Source organism: Chiloscyllium plagiosum, chromosome 32 (assembly GCF_004010195.1).
Source record: "Chiloscyllium plagiosum isolate BGI_BamShark_2017 chromosome 32, ASM401019v2, whole genome shotgun sequence".
Taxonomy (NCBI): domain Eukaryota; kingdom Metazoa; phylum Chordata; class Chondrichthyes; order Orectolobiformes; family Hemiscylliidae; genus Chiloscyllium; species Chiloscyllium plagiosum.
The window spans coordinates 22399257-22414046 of NC_057741.1; the positions used below are offsets into that span (position 1 = coordinate 22399257).

A 14790-nucleotide genomic window follows, 5' to 3' on the forward strand; every position below is an offset into this window, starting at 1 on the left:
ACCAGAATTGCACGCAATATCCCAACAGTGGCCTAACCAATGTTGTGTACAGCCGCAACATGACCTCCCAACTCCTTTACTCAATACTCTGACCAATAAAGGGAAGCATACCAAACGAAAGCTGCCTTCATTATCCTATCTACCTGTGACATTACCATCACTGAACACATGGCTATCAACAACTTGAGCCAGTAATCCTTTTGAGTTCATAATCCATTTTCAAAATATTGATTCAGTTTCTCTAATAGTGTGGGAAGAAAATCCCCACAATTAAGTATTGCAAAAAGAGCAAGCAGTAATCTATTGATACAGAAATTCTTTCCTGCATTTACTAGAGAAATATGCATTTCAAGATTGACAGCCAGGCTGACAATGCTAAAATTATATGAAGCAGAAGTCTGGTTTTATGTGTGGTCAGGTGTTCTCCCACTCGACACTTCTTTTGAAGGCTAGAAAGCGACTTGAGTGACAGTTGTTCCAGCTACCGATTTACGAGACTACTTTAAAACAAGCTGGATTCCGGGTGGCAAGACAAAGCGAAGCAGCATCCCCATTTTAGATTGGGTTTCACTTTAAATGTGGCAAATCCTCCCAAACCAAAACATCCGTCTTCACTCGGAGTCAGCCGAGCGGAAAGCTGCTTGCTATTTCCCGATTGGGCGGTGGGGAGCTCCCTTCGGCAGGTCCGCCTGGTTGTTTGTGGTGGGATTGGCGTGTGGAATTGTCAATCCGGACCCCTCCCCAGCGCGGTGCAGCCCCGGCAGATGATTGAGGAGTATTGCTCTGGGGTGTGACCGTGCCCTGGCTTCCAGTTTCTGGGTTACAACGGTGGAGGGAACTTGCAGCGATGAGAAGTAAGCAAAGACTTAATGCACTGCTCGTTATTTGTGCCGTTGAATGAGAGAAGGGGACTCAATGCCAGTCAAACTGATTCCACCCGTGATGAATTTGTCTTTTTAGGAGCCGGAGGCTGTGGGAGTGATGTTCAGTGGTGTTTTACTCAAGTGAAAGGTACCACAGACCTTGATGTTTCCGAAGGTAGGGAGTGATTCTATTAGTATCTGTTACTGTGGTGGAAATGCTATGTGTGTACGTGTGTGTACACACACATACACATCGCTGATTTAATTACACACCCTCATTCGTTCCTGAACGATTTATCTCTCAGGATACTTGGAATCAATATTTGGTGAGTGAGAAATGTGTGGAATTAATTGACATTTGAAATGGACGGCAGTGCTCTTTTTGGTGTGTCAGAGATTGAACTGTCTGCTGTTAAGTTGAGGTAGTCATTGACAGTAATTTGAAGTGTCAAAATGGTAATAGCCAAAAATATTCCATGTTTGCAATTTTTGGAAACGAGGAATTGCCCAAGAGAAACTAGCAGCATAGTCAGGTGATCAATCTGCCACTGATTCAACCTCTTCTGATGCTAATTTAACCTGTATGTACACTGATTCACCTTTTCATCCGTGCTCGAGAGTACTGGTATGTGACCATTGGATATGAATGTGTAACATTCACTAATTTGCTCAACCTTATAGTATAATGTTTTGATAAAATCATAATAATCATGTTCAGAGATGTCACTACACACCTCTGAAATAGGTGGAAGCTGAACCCTGTGTCATAGGCAGTGCCACTACCACTAACAGCTCACCCCCAAGAAAACATAAGTGTAAACACCTGAAAATGATTTCAGTTTAGGTGAGCCAATCAGAGCCCATTTAATAGTATTCACACACGAGAACAGTATTTGGAAAATGTTTGGTGTAAAACTATGTTACTCCTGCGGATCCATCTAAGATCGGATTTATGCTTTTTGCATTGTCTGATTTAATGCTCTGTTGCACCTGATGTTTCACGTTACACGATTATGCTTTTTTCTGTCATTGCCTTACTGTTTGCTCTACAAAGATGTAATACAACTTTGATCCTGGTGAGTTGCACCATCTGTCACTTTCTGTGACAGTGCTGTCCTCTGTGTAGAAGTGCCTTCCATTAATACTCTGCCTCCAGAGTAAGACTAGAGTTGTCCATGAGGGAATCGCAAGGTAGTGGTTGTTGAATGTGCTTCTCAGGTTTTAAAATGAGGTTGTCAGAGCTTGTGCTGCTCTTTTGTTTTGAAGGGTCAACAGGTGGAATAACTCATTATGTTTATTTTTATCACCACTTACCTTCAAGCTGTTTCTCTTTGCAGTTGATTTTAAAACATACAGAAATGGCCAAAGGCAAAGGACATTTTATTTTCATGAGGTATTTGGTACTGAACAAACAATTCACTGTTCAGTGTTCGTCAGCATCAAATATGTGATCCCCTTCAAATAATGTGAAAATGCTGTGTGGACACAAGTATTTACATATTATTTTAGATCATTGGTCTATATAAATAAAACTTTCATCAGTAGGCTTGTGTATTTTAATTTGTTTCTGTCCGTCCGACCAAGATAGAACTGTTCTCTTTGAATGATTGATTACCTCTGGATTCGTATAATTGTTAATTTATTTTAGGAGGCAACTCATTTAACTCTTGATAGATGCTATTAGATTAAAACAGTGTCAAACCCATCAAGAAAACACATTTCTCAATCATTAAACACAGTAAACTGTAATATGAGGCTGTGAATATGTGGAAGACAATTTTCAAATAAAAATGGGTTGGTTTATTCTGTCTTAATGCATTTTTAACAACTGTATTTACGTGGTGTTTTTAATGTCTGCTTTCTAAGCTGGCCGATGCATTCCTAATAAGATAAATTGATTAAAAACTGAGGTTAATCTAAGCCAAAACATGAGAATCGAATATCAGTGGTTAACAACTAAATTAAAGAAGCAGATGGAAGGAGTTTTAGAGATTTGATCTGGATGGCTGAAGGCAAAGTTGTTTTACCCCAACATTGGTAAATGGGCATACGAAGAAACCAGTGATGAATTAGTACAGAATTTTGGAACATTACAGGACTGGATGAGGTCTGATTTACGGAAGAAAGGAGGCCTTAGAGGAAGGATAAGAATGTAATAATCATTTGTGCACCATGAGCTGATGCCAATCATCTCACAGGGATGTGAGGTGATAAAGCTGAGTGGTGTTAGTGTGTATACAGTATAATATGCTATGTATATTCACTTTTTAATTTCACTAGTGCAGAGTCAAATGCCGTTGTTATTGAGCCACATGTTGATTATAGGATTGGAGAGGGACAAAGATAGATCCAGAGATAATGGTGGAAGAAACGAGGTTGCAATTATACCTCCATCTATGACTGGTTGGGTTCAAATGGAACCTTAGTGGCACAATAGAGATAAATAGAATGGCTGACTATATCCAAAGCTACATAGAAGTTGAGAAAGGAGGAGCGTTTCTACTTGGAGAGATTGAAGCTTGGAGATGTGGGATTGATTATAATGGATTTGATGTGCTCAAAGAATTTTGGGAAGGAGGAGCTTAAAAAAGGGCTACAAATGTGCAAGAATATGGGTCAAGGTGAGGTTTTAGAAGAAGGGGTGGTGAGAGTGAATTTGGATGTTGGAAGGTAGAGGGATAGTATCTGAGAAGAGAAAATAATTAATATCAGCCAGCATAGGGCCTAATAAGGGATGCTCAGTGATTGAATAAAATTAAAGTGGTGAAGGGGTTTTCTCCCTGACCAGCTGAGTTTGGAATGGATATGACGGGAGATGGTCTAGTTTATGACCTAAAATGTGAGTTCAGACATGGAGTGGAGGTGACTTCTGTGATAGCAGAAGGGAGATAGCTGAGTTGATGGACTCTGTGACAAAGAAATTTAGAAGCCTGTTGCACTTGCTTTTGGTCACGAGAATGAAATGTTTGAGAAGAAGGGGTTAAGGCATTGGACGATGGTGTCAAAAAGAAGCCAAGGATTATCCTAGGATACAGCATGATCTCAGTTAGTGAGGATATGGAGTAAAAAAATGACATAACTCAATTTGTTTTAGCCACATTGGCAGCTTATGGCACATCTCACTTCAGCTAGCCATTCATCCTTGTGTCAATTACTAAAGGGTTGTTGATCCATTAGCAGATTCTGTGGAGGATGTGATTAAGCTTGATCATATTAACCTCCTGGCAGTCTGAATGAAAAGGTCATGCTGTTTAGTATTGCTGGTCAATTCAAATTATATAAATGGCTAGTGGAGGGAAGGACACTGAAGGTGGAATTTTGAGAAGGTGATTTTGATCGGAGTGGGTGTAGGATGGGGACCACATTGCCTTCTAGCTTCCATTGTTGAAAACATCTTTGACTATTCTGCTATGATACTAAACCAGCAAACAGGAAAATTCTGTATCATTGCTAAAAGCGTTGATCTCAACCAGGCCAATATATTTTGATCAGCCCTGAGAAGGACAGTTAAATCTAATTGCCTTGCTGATCATCTACTTGAATAGGTATTGAGACTATTTCTGTTTAGTTTTATGCTATTTCTTTGATTATGTAATTCAGAGATCCTGCAAATTAAGCCATGAAACAATGCCCAGTGAGGGGTTACTGTTGCACAGTGTTTAAATCAGATCCGTTTCTTAATACTGAATATATTGAGTGTTTTCAAGTACAAACTCAAACATTGCGTTCTTATTTCTACGCTTTTTTTGCAGTTTGAGGAACTTAATTTTTCCCTACCTTTCTAAAAAAAGATTAAGTGCAACAGCAGTTTTCATACAGAGAAAGACTGGGGAATTTGTACAGACTTATATCTCTCCTACCAAATGTAAACTCCTACAGGAGGCATGGCTTGAGAGTACTTGAGGAACTTCAAAGCCGCTTGTGCACTTACCAGTGAATCTGACACCAATCCAAACTGCCAAGAAGCTCAAATGGAATTTGAGGTGTAGTGGGACTTGGAGTGAAGGTACGAAGGAGGCAATGAGCTCAATTAAATTTGGAGCAGGACTGTCCATTATTGGCTTTCCTCCCACTTGAGGGCCTCATCCTACTGTCATTGGAATGGGCAGGGAGTCGTCACATTGGGAACTCAAAAAACAAACAGCCTTGGTGGTAAATAATTTAGCAAATCGATCGATTGGTATCTGCCACAAGATAACCATGTAGGGAAAATATTCACCAACGTCATTTTTGAAGTACAGTGTAGGCCATTCTTGTCACCATGACTTGGCAAGTGGTTAATTTTTTGGGATGTGTTCTGATGGGTTATTTCGCATTTGTTTGCCATGTATGTGAACCATACACTTCAAATCTAGTCACTTGTTATAAAATGTAAACACTTTGCACCTTTTCTTCCAGTTAAGCAATCTGGATTTTCTTTAATTTCTAACAATGAAGTAATTTAAGATTGGAACATAAGATGATAAGATAGAGGAGCAAAATTAGGCCCATCGAGTTTTCTCCAACATTTGATCATGGCTGATTTGTTTCTCTACCATCTCCTGCCTTGTCTCTGTAACCCTTGAACCTCTTTCCAATTGTGAACATATCGATCTCTATCTTAGGGACACTCAATGACTTGGCTCCACAGCCCTCTGCTGCAATGAGTTCCACTGCTTCACCACCCTCTGACTGAAGAAATTCCTCCTCATCTCAGTTCTAAAGGATTGTCCCTTCACTGAGTGTGTGTTCTTGGGTCCTACTTGTAAAGTACCTTCTCCATGTCCATGCTATCCAGGCCTCTGAGTATTCTGTAAGTTCCCCCCCGATCCTCTAAACTCCATTTGAGTACAGGCCCATACTCCTCAACCACTTATCATATGACAAGCCCTTCAACCCTTCAATCATTCTTGTCAACCTCCTCTAGGCCCCTCTGACACCATCACATCCTACCTCTGATCTGGGGCTCAAAGAATTTCAAATACAGTCTGACCAGACCCTCAGCAACACATTCCTGCTCTTGTATTCTAAACCTCTTGAAATGATTGCTAACATTGCGATTGCCTTCCTAACTGCCAACTAAACCTGCATGTTAAGCAGAGTTTGCCAGCAAGAAATTAAATCAAATCAATGGCAAGAAGTGATATAAGGCCAGAAGGTGTAGACTCTGTGGGAAGAGTTGAGGAATTGCAAGGGAAACAAGACCCTGATGGGAATTATGTAAAGGCTTCCTTCCTGGATATGGGGTAGAAAGTAAATCAGGAGATAGAAAAGGCCTCTAAGAAAGGTACTATTTCAATAATCACTGGGGACTTCAATATGCAGGTGGACTGGGAAAATCAGACTGGTCACGGATCCCAAGAAAAGGAATTTGTGGAATGTTTTCAAGGTAGTTATTTGGAGCAGCTTGTTGTAGAGTCTGCTAGGAAACAGACAATTCTGGATTTGGAGATGTGTAATGAGGCAAATTTGATTTGGGAGCTTAAGGTGAAGGTACCCCTAAGGGCCAATGGCCATAATGAGTTGATTGGAAGGGGAACTTAGCAGGGAAGATGGTGGAGCAATAATGGCAGGAGTTTCTGGGGTTTTTCAAGCAGCTCAACAGAAATTAAGTCAATGGAAGAAGAAACCTACTAAGGGTAGGACGAGGCACTATGGGAAGTCAGGGACAGCATAAAAGTAAAAGTTTATAAAATAGTGAAGATTAGTGGGAAATTGGAAGATTGGGAAGCCAGTGGAGGACAACTTGAAGCATGGAAGGGGAACACAGTGATTAATGAGGGTAAGCTAACTAGTAATCTGAAAGAAGACTGCAAGAGTTTATATATGTGAAAGACAAGAGAGAGACAAGAATGGAAAATGAGGCTGGAAAAGAAGTAATGGCGAGCAAAGAAATGGTGGAGGAACTGAATAGATTCTTTGTATTAGTTTTCACCATGGAAGTTACCAGAATGTCAAGAGGTGAGTGTAGTAGCCATCACTAAGGTGAAGCTGCTAGGAAAGTGGAAAGGTCCGAAGGCGGAAAAGTCATCTGCATCAAATGGAGTACGCCTCAGATTTTTTTAGAGAGAGTCGACAAAATTGTAAAAGCATTGCTAGTGATCTTTCAGGAATTACTGGGGTCAGAGGACTGAAAAATTGTTAATGTAATACCGCTGTTTAAGAAGGAAGAAGGCAGAAAACAGCAAATTAAAGGCTGGTTGGCCTGAACTCAGTTGTTGGTAAGATTTGAGCAACAATTATTAAGCATGAGATTGCAGTGTACTTAGAAGTGCATGGTCAAATACAGCTAAGTCACATGGTTTTGTCAAGGGGAGGTCATGCCTGACAAATCTATTAGAATTCTTTTGAGGAGATAAGTTAGACAAAGGAGACCCAGTGGACACGATCTGTTGGATTTCCAGAAGACCTTTGACAAGGTGCCACTTAGGCTGCTAAGAGGAGCCTTTGGTGTTAGGGACAAGGAACTTGCATTGATAGAGAATTGGTTGACTGGCAGAAGGCAGAGAGTGGGGTAAGTGGATCTTTCTCAGCTTGACAGCCGGTGACTACTGGAGTTCCACAGGGATCAGTGTTAGGACCACACACTGTTCATGTTATACATTAAAGATCTGGACAAAAGAACTGAGGGCATTGTGCACTCCCCACCTCCCCTCCCCCACCCCCCCCTCCCCACAACACCCATCTGACTGTCTTTCTTAATAGAATGCATATAAGACATAGGAGTCGAAGTAAGGCGATTCAGCCCATTGAGTCCACTCCGCTATTTAATCATGGCTGATGGGCATTTCAACTCCATTTACCGGCACTCTCCCCGTGGCCCTTAATTCCTTGCAAGATCAAGAATTTAACAATCTTTGCCTTGAAGACCTTTAATGTCCTGGCCCCCACTGTGTTACATGGCAATAAATTCCACAGGCCCACCACACTCTGGCTGGAGAAATGTCTCCTCATTTCCATTCTAAATTGACCCCCTCTAATTCTCTGGCTGTGCCCATTAGTTCTAGTCTCCCACCCTAACGGAAACAACTTCCTAGCATCCACCCTTTCTAAGCCAAGCATTATCTTTATTAGATCTCCCCTCAACCTTCTAAACTCTAATGAATACAATCCCAGGATCCTCAGCTATTCATCGTATGTTAGGTTTACCATTCCAGAGATCGTCCATGTGAATCTCCACTGGACATGCTCCAGTGCCGATATGTCCTTCCTGAGGTGTGGGGCTGAAAATTGGACACAGTATTCTAAATGGGGCCTAACTAGAGCTTTATAAATTCTCAGCAACATATCGCTGCTTTTATATTCCAACCCTCTTGAGATAAATGACAATATTATATTTGCCTTCTTAATCACGGACTCAACCTGCAAGTTAATCTTTAGAGAATGCTGGACCAGCACTCCCAGATCTCTTTGTATTTTGGGTTTATGAATTTTCTCACCATTTAGAAAGTAATCCATGCTTGTATTCTTTTTTCCGAAGTGCTCATATTGAATTTCATCAGCCGTTTCCTGGACCACTCTCCTAAACTGTCTAAATCTTTCTGCAGCCTCCCCTCCTCCTCTGTAGTACCTGCCTGTCCACCTAACTTCATATCATCGGCAAACTTTGCCAGATAAACTGTCCCTCGATCTTTCATTAATATATAAAGTGAACAGCCTGGGCCTCAACACTGAACCCTGCAGGACACCATTTGTCACCAGCTGTCATTCTGAAAAAGAACCTTTTATCCCAACCATCTGCCTTCTGTCAGACAGCCAATCCTCAATCCATGCCAGTAGCTCACCTCGAACACCATGGGCCCTCACCTTACTCAGCAGCCTCCTGTGAGGCACCTTATCAAGGTCTTTTGGAAGTCTAGATAGATAACATCCACTGGGTTTCCCTGGTTTAACCTATTTGTTACCTCTTCAAAGAATTCTAACAGGTCTGTCAAGCACAACCTCCCCTTGCTAAATCCATGCTGACTTGTTCTAATCCGACCCTGCACTTCCAAGAATTTAGAAATCTCATCCTTAATGATGGATTCTAGAAATTTACTAACAACTGTGGTTAGGCTAATTGGCCTATAATTTTCAATCATTTGTCGTGATCCTTTTTTGAAGGGGGTTACAACAGTGATTTTCCAATCATTTGGGACTTTCCCTGACTCAGGTGACTTTTGAAAGATCACAGCCAATGCCTACACTATTTCCTCAGCCACCTCCCTCAGAAGTCTAGGATATAGCCCATCGGCACCAGGAGATTTTTCAATTTTTAGACCTTTATCTTTGGAAAGGCTACCATACTCAGCTCTGCCCCCGACTCTCCTTAATTGTTTGGATATTACTCATGTCTTCCATTGTGAAGACTGATGCAAAGTGCATATTAAGTTCTTCAGCTATTTCCTTATCTCCCAGCACTAGTCTTCCTGTGTCAATTTGGAGTGGCCCAATGTCTACTTTTGCCTCTCAATAGTTTCTTATGTATTTAAAGAAACTTTTAGTATTTCTAATATTACTGGCTAGCCTGTCTTCATATTTTATCTTCTCCTTCCTTATTTCACTCTGTTATCCTCTGTTTGTTTTTGTAGTCTTCCCAATCTTCTGATTTTCCCAGGGCTCTTGGCCACTTTATAGGCTCTCACTTCTTTGATACATTTCCTGACTTCCTTCTGCCAGCCATGGCTGTCTAATTCCCCACCCCGGATAATCTATCTTTGGGATGCATTGTCCTCAATTACACCCAGAAACCCCTACCGTTGTTGCTCTACGGTCTTCCCTGCTACGCTTTGTTTCCAGTTGTTTTTTGTCAGTTCCTCTCTCATGCCCCTATAATTACCTTTATTTAACTGTAATACTATTACATCCGATTTTGCCATCTCTCCCAAACTGTAGACTTAACTCTACCATATTATGATTGCTGCCTCCTAAGTGTTCCCTTACTTTGAGATCTTTATAATGTCTGGCTCCTTGGATATTCAGTTCCCAGCCCTGGTCTTGTAGTCACACCTTTGTGATACTTGTAACATGGTACCTGCCATTTTCCATCTATGGTACAAGCTCCTTTATATCGTTTCACATACTGCATGCCTTTAAATACCACACCCTCTGTCCTGTGTTGACTGCTCCCTTCTCATCGTTCTCCCCTTGGCGAAAGTAAGGGCTGCAGATGCTAGGGATTAGAGCCAAGAGTGTGGTGCTGGAAAAGTACAGCAGGTCAGGCAGCATCTGAGGAGCAGGAAAATCAATGTTTCTGGCAAAAGCCCTTCATCACCAATGAGTTCTCCCCTTATCTACTGTACCTGAAGTAAGATTTCTGACCCTTTCCATACTCTGTCCTAATAGTTGTGCTGGAAACTTCACAACCTTTGCTGAGCCGTCGCCACACCTTAACTTTTTCCACACAACTGAACTGTTGCCCTGTCTCTCTTTCTCTTCCTCCCGCCCCCACCCCACCCCACCCCACCCCACCCCAACTATTTAGTTTAAGATTAGATACCCTTCAGTGTGAAAACAAGTCCACACCGACCCTCTGAAGAGCAACCCATCCAGACCCATTATTCTACGTTTACTCCTGACTAATGCACCTAACACTACGGGCAATTTAGCATGGCCAATTCACCTAACCTGCACATCTTTGGACTGTGGGAGGAAACCGGAGCACCCAGAGGAAACCCACGCAGACACCGGGAGAATGTGCAAACTCCAGACAGTTGCCTGAGGTGAGAATCGAACCAGGGTCCCTGGCGCTGTGAGGCAGCAGTGCTAACCACTGAGCCACCGTGCTGCCCCAAAATAACAAGATCCCCTTCATTTTGCCCTCAAGCCGCATAACCGTAAAACTAATCATGGTAATTTTTATTTTTTTTCACCTGTTTACTTAAACTTTCAAAAAGACAGTAGTGAGTAAGAGAACTATTGGAGCAAGGCTATCTTAAGGATTACGATTTGAAGCTTAGTAAACTTGAATGTGAAAGTAGAGGATGTATATAGAATGTGTATAAGTTTCTTTAAATTGAGATAAAACTGCCCTCTAAACTGTACATATAGAGTTGATTTTGAGAGAAAAGTTACTTATGTGAAATATTTAGCTATAAGCAAGTATATTAACTGTATATTCAAACCAGCTGTTTAAATATAGGATTCATTGCAACAAAAGGAAGAATAAGTTAAAATGATTCATCTCCACGTAACATTGACAATTCCTAGCAGCTGTGACAATGTGTATATCGCACTGGGAATTTAAATTGGATTTTATACAAAATGAAAGGTGGGCTTATACAAGTATTCCAAATGGTGACGTCAAAATTGCCTGTGAATCAGCCCACTCACTTGTTTTCTGTCTCATGCTCCGAGAAAAAATTGCCAACTAGCCCATGGTAATAGCGCAGGGATGAGCTTTGTACAATAACATATAAATCCTATCCTTGCAAGAAGCAAAACAGTAAAACGGCAGACAATAATCTTTCACGTCCTCTTATTTAACTCCATTTGTAAATATTTTGCAGGAGTTGCTTACATTTATTTGTGACATTAAAGTGGATATTGAACATTAATTCCTTAGAAAATTAAATGAGCATTGTGGAGTCCATGTATGGTGTAGACCAAAAAGATGTAATTGCTTAATTTCATGCACTGTTCTGCAGCACAAATCCTAACACTTGCAAAATGTATGTCAGTTTTCAATAAGTTGAAGTAAATACTGTGGGGTTTAATGACCCCAAATGATGGTGATACCAGATAGTCAGACCTCAAGGAAACCTAGCTCGATTGATCAATTTAAACTTTTAAATTTGATTCCTGTGGTGATTAGTTACTGAACAAATTCACATAGTCATAGATTCATACAGCCCATGGAACCAAACCATGCACAGACTAGACATCGCAATTTGACTTAGTCCCATTTTGTCAACATTTGGTCCATATCTCTTCCATTTCATATACGCATCCAGATGCCTTTTAAATGTTATAATTGTGCCATCACCACTTCCTTTGGCAGCTTGATCCAGACACACACCACCCTTTGCACGAAAAGGTTACCCCTAAGGTCCTCTTGTAAATGTTTCCCTCTCAGCTTGAACCTGCGCCCTCTAGTTTTGGATTTTTCTATCCTGGGAAAAAGACCTCGGCTATTTGCCCTATCCATGCCCCTTGTGATTGTACAACAAGGTTGCCAATGTTCTTTAACAAATAAACACCAGTTTATTTCACAAACTAATCTAAAAAAAAACATATAAGCAGTTTAGGATGATCTTAACATAAACATCAAACCAACTTTCCGTATTTTCCTAGCAATATTACTTACTGATAGTCAATCCCTGTGAAGTGTCACTCCTATCTTAACTCTGTTTAATTTTTTACTGAACTGACTTTTTCTAGTTTTGATGACCTAGAGACATGTATTAAGCTTGGATGGACTGAACTCATTTCAGTTCTGACCGCTTGAAGATTTCAACAGTAAGTTTGGAGATGACACCAAAATTGGAGGTGCAGTGGGCAATGAAAAAGGTTACCTCAGAGTACAATGGGATCTTGATCAGATGGGCCAATGGATTGAGGAGTGGTGTTTAATTTAGATAAATCCTCAGGTGCTGCATTGGTGATAAGCAAATCCGAGCTGGATATGTACACTGAATGGTAAGGTCCTAGGGAGTGTTGCTGAACAAAGAGATCTTGGAGTGCAGGTTCATAGTTCCATGAAAGGAGAGTTGGAGGTAGATAGGATAGTGGTGAAGGCATTTGGTACGCTTTCTTTTATTGGTCAGAGCATTGAGTATAAGAGTTGGGAGATCATGTTGTGGCTGTACAGGACATATGTTAGGCCACTTTTGGAATATTGGGTGCAATTCTGGTATGCTTCCTATTGGAAGGATGTTGTGAATCTTGAAAGGGTTCAGAAAAGATTTACAAGGGTGTTGCCACGGTTGGAGGATTTGATTTATAAGAAGAGACTGAATAGGCTGGCGCTGTTTTCCCTGGAGCGTTAGAGGCTGAGTGGTAACCTTAAAGAAATTTAGAAAATTGCAAGTGACATGGATAGAAAAAGTAGACAAAGTCTTTTCCCTGGATTTGGGGAGTCCAGAACTAGAGGGCATAGGTTTAGGATGAGAGGGGAAAGATATAAAAGAGACCTAAGGGGCAACATTTTCACGCAGAGGGTAGTGTGTGTATGGAATGAGCTTCCTGAGGAAGTGGTGGAGGCTGGTACAATTGCAGCATTTAAAAGCCATCTGGATGGGTATATGAATAGGAAGGGTTTAGAGGGACATGGGCCAAGTGCTGGCAAGTGGGGCTGGATTAGGTTAGGATATCAGGTCGGCATGGATGATTTGGACTGAAGGGTCTGTTTCCATGCTGGTCATCTCTATGACAAACTCACAAGCATTGACTACTGAAATAGCTTTAGATCTTCACAAACTAACTGCGGTCAGCTGATATGCAAGTGTTCTTGTGAACAGAAACCCTAAATCTGAACTGAACTCGATCAACTGTTGGCCCATGTCCATTTGTTTTCCTGTATCTCATAAAACTCAGCATTTAATTCATCATCAATTAACACCACAGTCTGCTATACACTTGGATGACAAGCTTTCTTGAAAATTATGTCTTTAGCTGACTGTTCCAAATTGCTTTCTGAACTTTTTTTTAATAAAAAAGCTGCTTTCATAGAATTGAAGCTACAAATTTCTTAGACCTCTGCTTTAATGTCTAAATTCCCAAGTGCTAATGTTTAAGGTATCTTTCCTACAGCATCTTCATGTATTGACAGTGTAGAATACTTGTACTGTTGTTTGGAAGTGCACTGAACATGTTTCAACAAATTGGTTGGTTTTTTTTTAGTGACTACCATTAACTGAGTATTGCTACTGAATTGTGTTTCTATATAAAGAAAATAGCCTTTGGTTCTACTTTTAATGAAGGTTGGGTACAAAGCGCTTCATTAACTTCATTAGTGTCACTCCTACCCATATTAGATAGAAGTTGGTGGAAAGTTAATTGTGCCTTTAAGCCAAAAGGCTCGCGTTCATATCCCGTCTGCTCTAGAATTGTGTAATAACATCTCTAAACATGTTGAGGAAGTATCTAGATGGGAATTGATATTTTATTTGTGCATTAATTACATCATGTAAATGCTTATTACATAAGGCATTCTCTTTAGCTTCTAGACAAATAATTTTGAGCATAGTTATGAGGAACTTGGGCACAAACATTTAAATTATCAGCAATATTAAATCATATTTATTAATGTTAGAACAAGGTAACATTAGCTTGTCTTTCCTACTCCTTATTTATGTTTCTTTTTCTCTTAATGTCTGCCAAAGTGACTCAGTAACATGATCAGTATGTTACTATGTTAGTAATCCAGAACCTAAGACTAATGTTCTGGGTACATGGGTTCAAATCTTACCATGGCAGAAGATGAAATTTGAAGTCAATTTAAAAAAACAAACAAAATCTAACATAATAGTGGTTGTGCAATGTGGTTGACTTTTAACAGACATCTGAGCAATTCAGGATGTGCATAAATGCTGACCTGGCCCATGACACCCACACTCCATGAACAAAGTAAAAATCCATGCCTGTTTAATAATTTTAGTGTTGTAATTGTTAATAACCATAAATAGACAGATTTCCTTTAGTTTATTTTGAAAACAAAAACTAAAAGGCTTTATTGTACATAGCCTGGTTTAAGAAAAGTAATAAAAATGCTTTGCTTTTTCTAACCCACTCAAATTATACTTCGAACCATAAAGCACAGAAATAGACCCTTGACAGCCAGTCCATATTGACCATAATTCCAAACTAAACTAGTCCCACCTGCCTGCACTTGGCCCATCTCCCTCCAAACATTTCTCATTAATGTACTTATCTAAATGTTTTTGAAACAGTGTAACTGTTCCCATATCCACCACTTCCTCTGATAGTTCATTCCACACATGGACCACATTCTGTGTTTTTAAAAAAAAAG

The 14790-nt window shown here is 40.4% G+C and overlaps 1 protein-coding gene across 3 annotated transcripts in view; it reads left to right on the forward strand.

Annotated features, from left to right (window-relative positions):
- Positions 1–460: 460 nt before the first annotated feature.
- The window catches only part of LOC122539411 (serine/threonine-protein phosphatase 2A 55 kDa regulatory subunit B gamma isoform), a 343268-nt gene continuing 328938 nt past the window's right edge, over positions 461–14790 (forward strand). Inside the window, exons 1-2 of one of the 3 annotated variants that reach the window (XM_043674223.1) lie at positions 461–854; positions 961–1038. In XM_043674223.1, coding sequence (XP_043530158.1) covers positions 848–854; positions 961–1038 — 85 coding nt within the window. In that variant the 5' untranslated portion in view covers positions 461–847. The remainder of the gene's footprint in view (positions 855–960; positions 1039–14790) is intronic. The other 2 variants (XM_043674219.1, XM_043674221.1) reach the window with 2 other exon arrangements.